Source organism: Lutra lutra, chromosome 2 (genome assembly GCF_902655055.1).
Source record: "Lutra lutra chromosome 2, mLutLut1.2, whole genome shotgun sequence".
NCBI lineage: Eukaryota > Metazoa > Chordata > Mammalia > Carnivora > Mustelidae > Lutra > Lutra lutra.
Window position 1 is genome coordinate 34,533,530 of NC_062279.1, and position 6,000 is coordinate 34,539,529.

General features: G+C 39.6%; 1 protein-coding gene across 4 annotated transcripts in view; it reads left to right on the top strand.

Annotated features, from left to right (window-relative positions):
* Window positions 1–4,179, top strand: part of KCNU1 (potassium calcium-activated channel subfamily U member 1) — a 163,567-nt gene extending 159,388 nt beyond the window's left edge. For all 4 annotated transcript variants that reach the window (XM_047717060.1, XM_047717061.1, XM_047717062.1 and 1 more), the window contains 2 exons: window positions 447–559; window positions 3,583–4,179. In XM_047717060.1, the coding sequence (XP_047573016.1) occupies window positions 447–559; window positions 3,583–3,985 (516 nt within the window). In that variant the 3' untranslated portion in view covers window positions 3,986–4,179. The remainder of the gene's footprint in view (window positions 1–446; window positions 560–3,582) is intronic.
* Window positions 4,180–6,000: the final 1,821 nt, after the last annotated feature.

A 6,000-nucleotide genomic window follows, 5' to 3' on the forward strand; every position in this document is an offset into this window, starting at 1 on the left:
CTTTGACCCTGTTGTCTACCCATCATGCCCTTGTTGGCTATAGCCTGAGAGCAGTGTCAAGAGGAATGCTTGGGACTATAAACTGTGGTAGAGTAGGATGAGAAGATCACTCTCTGGAGGTCACTGAACATCCCAATCTTTTACTAATTGTTACTTCTTTAACGGTTACCAAAATAGCGATAGTAATAAAAACTAGATAACAACATGCTATGTCATGCCCACAAGAGGCTATTGAAAGTCCACAGTGATAAAAATAATCACTGGATTAGATGCTCAAAACTTATAAACCTAATTTCCTACTTAATACTGCCACCATAAAAGATATTTGGAAATGGCTTTTGGGTCCTCCAAACTTTTAGTGCAAGGAAAGACAATAGCTTTCCAGTAAGTGCTTGTTATTGCTTAATTAAAGTACCAACACACACGTTTTTCTCTTTTCTCCCCAGCCAAGACAGACATTTGGGCAACTGTTCTGTGGCTCAATAGATAATTTTGGAATCCTGTGCCTTGGTTTATACCGCATGATAGATGAAGAGGAGAACAAGCCGGAACAAAATAGGGGAGTATGCTTGCTCGGAGAATGCTACCCTTCTATCCAAACTTAAGAACCGAAGTTACTTTATTCAATATGAAAGAGAAGTCCAGAGATCAGGGTTCATAATTACAAAGAAGGGTCCAGGGGAAGCAGACAGTGATGTAGGAAGAAGGAACCTGGTATAAATAACATGAATGAACTGATGATCTGGCTAATATTGACCATGTAAGGAGAATGGTGTCTGTGTCTCCAGTGAAATGTGAGATGTAGACCCAGACTTTAAATCAGGATTCTTTTGTAACTTACCCCTCATCCATGTCCATGTGACTTTTTAAAAAGTTTTATTTATTTATTTATATTATGTTCAGTCAACTCACCTATATCATTAGATCTTGATGTAGTGTTCAACTATTCATTAATTGAATATAACACCCAGTGCTTATCCCATGTGCCCTCTTTAATATCTATCACCCAGTCACCCCATCTCTTCACTCCACTTCCTTTTGTAATCCTCAGTTTGGTTCCTGAAGTCCAGAGTCTTTTATGGTTTGTCTCCCTCTCTGATTTCTTTCCATTCAGGCTTCCCTCCCTTCCCCTATGGTCCTCTGATCTATTCCTTATGTTCCACATATGAGTGAAACCATATGATAATTGTCTTTCTTTGCCTGACTTATTTCACTTAGCATAATCCCCTCCAGTTCCAGCCATGTCAATGCAAATAGTAAGTATTCATTCTTTCCGATGGATGTGTAATATTCCATCATACAAATGGACCACATCTTCTTTATCCATTCGTCTGTTGAAGGACATCTCAGCTCCTTCTACAGTTTGGCTATTCTGGACATTGCTGTTATGAACATTGGGGTGCATGTGCTCCTTCTTTTTACTACACCTGTATTTTTGGGTAAATACCTAGTAGTGCAATTGGTGGATCATAGTATAGCTCTATTTTTAATGTCTTGAGGTTCCATACTGTTTTCAAGAGTGGCTATATAGCTTATCTCTGAGACTTCTTAAAGGTAAAAGCCACTGTCCCACATTGGAAAGATTTATTTGTTTTCTGTTGGACTCATTGGGTAAATATTTATTGACTGCCTCATTTCTAGCCCACTGTGTTTTACACATATAAATTATGGAAGTGATATGCTCAGATTTCAGTTGAAAGAGCAATCTGACCACAGTGTAGGAGAACATAAAGGAAATGCATGTGGAGAGGAGGGGAAAGAGAGTGTGCAATCTACAGAAAACACAATAATATATGTCCAAACTAAGATCCTCACAGTGGGATTGGACAGGATTCAGTAGAAGAAGGAGAAATTAAGAGAGAGTGGAGGAAGATTGAAGGAAACTTGTTCTCCTTTCTGAGGGGAACAAAACCAAGATACTCAAAGTGGGGTAGTCTTTTTTTTTAAGATTTTATTTATTTATCTGACACACAGAGATCAAAAGTAGGCAGAGAGGCAGGTGGAGAGAGAGGAGGAAATAGGCTTCCTGCTGAGCAGAAAGCCTGACACAGGACTCGATCCCAGGACCCTGGGATCATGACCTAAGCCAAAGGCAGAGGCTTTAACCCACTGAGCCACCCAGGTGCCCCTAAAGTGAGGTAGTCTTTAATGGAAAGAAGACTTTTCTACTCATCAGAGAAAGGAAGGAAAAGAATGTGTGCCAAGGCAAACATAGCCATAGGTGAAGGCTGTACTCAAAGGAATTTGTATGTAACACCAGAATTTCTCTGTGAAGTATAGGCATAGCCATTGATGAGATGATAGTGGCACCAGAGTTTGAAAGAAAAAAGTATTCTAAGTGCCAGAGACCTAAATAAACATGGAGGTCTATAGATGACACCAGTGAATCAAGAGGGAAGGTGATACGGCTATAGAGGATTAATCACAAAGACGCTGAGGGAGCAGTGATGTTCTGGAAGCAGCACTACAAAGCATGAATGATGCTGGTTTCTCTCTCTCTCTCTCTCTCTCTCTCTCTCTGCCTGAACTCCATGCCCTTGCTCCAACACCTCCAAAAAACCCATGGAGCTCTGTAATTGGGAGAATATGCAGCCTATACTTGAGAGGACCCCAGGATGGAAATGATATTTCTGTTTCAAAGGGAGTATTTGACTATAGTAGGTCTTGCTCAAACTATTATAGACATTACAGGGGATTCAGTGAGAAAGATATAAAGGGGAAGATTATTCAGCAAAATGAGGTCAGAGGTGCTTTCAGATGGTTGTTCTGTAAAGAAGAGGTGACCATTTGGGGCAGTGATGAAGAAATGCAGGATAAAAACCATGAAAGTTTATTCTGCCTCAGGTTCTGACCTAAATGCTGGTGTGTTAATTAATTACCTCACATTATTGAGGATTTGTCATGTGCCTGATACGGGGCTAAGAAATCCTGCTTCCCTAGGAAGTTGTCTTATGCAGTCCAGGCTCTTGGTGTTCTTTAAGACTCATTGACATTTACTATTTGCTTATTAGTCAAGGTTTCAAATAAAACTTCAGTTTAATATTCTTCCCCCTCACACTGGACACTCTACATTGTGAAAGTTGGTGGCATAAGTATTAGGGTAAGCCTAAGGTAGAACTGAAAAAGCTGGAAGTATGTAATATTCTGATTTCGATAAATCTTGGCCAAGTGCTCAATATTGGGATGACTGAATTCATTAGAGTAGTCGATATTAAAAGCAGGGAAACCTGGAGTCCAAAAGACCATTAGACATCAGTCAGTCCACATCTCTATCTATCCCTCTCCCATTAAAATGTTGAACAAATCAAGGCCCAAGGAAGGGAGATGCCATGCCAAACTCAGGTCAGAGATTCTTGGGTTCGGAGGCAGGAATGAATGTTAGTCTCCCAGTTACTAGTCTAGGACTTCTGTTGCCCTGTGCCAGAAGTATTTACTCTTAATAAGAAACCAATGAAGCCAAGCAGAACAAAAAACATTTCCTCCTCTGGCCCAGCAGAAAGACTTTCTTGTTTGGGCCTTTGCCTGGAGCCACAACTGTCCCGGCTGCAGAGGCTCCAGAGTCATCTTTGGCTTTTCTTACAGGTTTGTGATCACTCGGCCATCCAATACTTTTAAGCTCCTGCCCTCGGATCTTGTGTTTTGTGCCATCCCTTTCAGCACTTCTTGTTACAAATTGGATACTACATCTCCAAGTCCATATGAAACGATAAATATAGTGCGAACATCAGAGAAACCTACAAACACAAATCATTTTTCTACCATTAACCCAGTCAGTCAGACAACACAACCTTTGACGACATCCGTTCATTATTTGGAGCCAAAAACTATTTCCATTAGTGATTCTAAGCAAACTGTATTGACTCAGAGCAGAAAACTACCATCCCAGACATATTTAGGTGAAACTGAAACCACAAGAGAAAATGGGAAGGAAAAAATGAAGGAAAGCACAGAGGAGAATGCCCCTGCTTCTTCAAAACCAAACTAAGGCCTGTTGATATTCTCCACAAGCTCACTATTTATAAAGCATCTCCAGAGATGGTGACTTTGAACAGGAAAATAAAAATGGAAGCATGCCACTTCTGTGCCCATTGATTAGTGGTAGATCAGCAAACCAACAGTGGGAGAGACAAAATCTGATCCAATCCCACTGGATCTAGAGTGATAAATAAAGAAATGCATGATGAATACTCTGTAAGGAAAGTTCATTGCTCTGTGTCTGTTGTCCCTTAAGCAGGAAACATGTTAGACTGAGCTGTGTTAAAGAGGTCCTTCCTCAAGCAGGCAAATAGTAAGCTAGTGTATTATCTCCTTCTTTTATTCCCCACTCATTTTCTTTCTTCATCTCTTTCTATAGAAGGTGAGAAAGATGAGATGGGGAGATGTTGGTTTGAATTGGAAACCAGTCTGCGTATAACTAAGACCAGCACAAGAATGGATATTAGAGTATCCTGGGATGGGGTGCCTAGGTAAAGTCAGGTAGACAGATATAGACGGCCACCCAAATTCCCTAATCTGAGAATAAATACCTCATTGCATAAAAGGTATAAAACATCTCCCCATGTTCCAAAATGAACCATTTACTCCCAATGGGTGATTTGTAAGCAACACCTTCTTGTGTGACCGATACAACACAAGTAAAAGGGAAGACAAAAGAAAATAATGAATCACATTTCTAATACATTATTTTAAATAATGTTTATGATGTCCTTGACATTTTTAACAACATATTTTCTTATTTAGTATTATTACCTCCATTTTACAAAGGAAGAAACTATGTCACAAATAGGGTTGCTGGATAAAAGGAAGGGGTACCCAATTAAATTTGAATTTCAGATAATGAGTAAATTTTTAGTATGAGTGCATCCAAATTAGTATACTTTGCTAGCAAGTGATCACATCAACATTTAAACCTGATTGAGTTAACTCTAGCACTTACAGACATTCAGCATCTAAGCACACAGATAAATGAAGCAAAGCTAAAAGAAAAACAAAACACTCTGGGGCACCTGGGTGGCTCAGTGGGTTAAGCCTCTCCCTTCAGCTCAGGTCATGATCTCAGGGTCCTGAGATCGAGCCCTGCATCGGGCTCTCTGCTCTATGGGGAGCCTGCCCCCCACCACGCCGCCTGCCTCTCTGCCTACTTGTGATCTCTCTGTCAAATAAATAAATAAAATCTTAAAAAAAAAGATAAAAACAAAAACAAAATACTCATCCACAGAAAATAAAATTTTATATTAGTTAAGCTTTGGTCGTAATAAAATCCACTCAGCCTATGTGGGGGAAAAAGGGAATCATTGTAAGGAAAGTTGTCAGAAACCAATGAAATTCTTTCCCCCCCCTCACTCTTTTAAGCTTACCTGAGTCTTCTTCATCTTTCACTTTTTACAGACTTCTGTTTGTTTGTTTTTCATTATATGTGGCAAAATATATTTGCTTGTAATTCCACATTTATAGGTAGAGTTATAGATACATCAAAGATTTCACTGGCCTGTCTCTGAACCTCAGATTCTAATTTCTGAAAGAAGATATGTAAGTGGGGTCAACTTTGGCTACCCTAGTGGGGTCTCCCCAGCTATCAGTGGCTGAGGAGCAGAGTGCCCCTGATGAAGGACTTGTCCTCAGGGAAGAAGAGGAAGATGGTTCATTGTCTGGGAAGACATTCTACCAAACATCTACTGCAAAGGCAGTATCATTCCTTTCCCTATTCACTGGGTCATTTTATACACATAGCAGTGTTTATTTCTATTTAGTAGAAACAAAATATTCCTGAGAAAGAAAAGTGGAGATTAGGCCTATGTTTACTTAAAATCCACAAGTCTGCTGTACACATATCAACCAATCTGATTAGCATCTCAGTCAGTTCTCCAAAGTAAAAAGGCATATCACAAATGATCTCATTTCCAAAACAACAGAGAAATCAGAATGAGCAATTCTTTATTTTTCAGTATTTTAGGGGATTGGGTAACAGAAATGTGGCTAAAGAAATATAGAGGTGTTTAC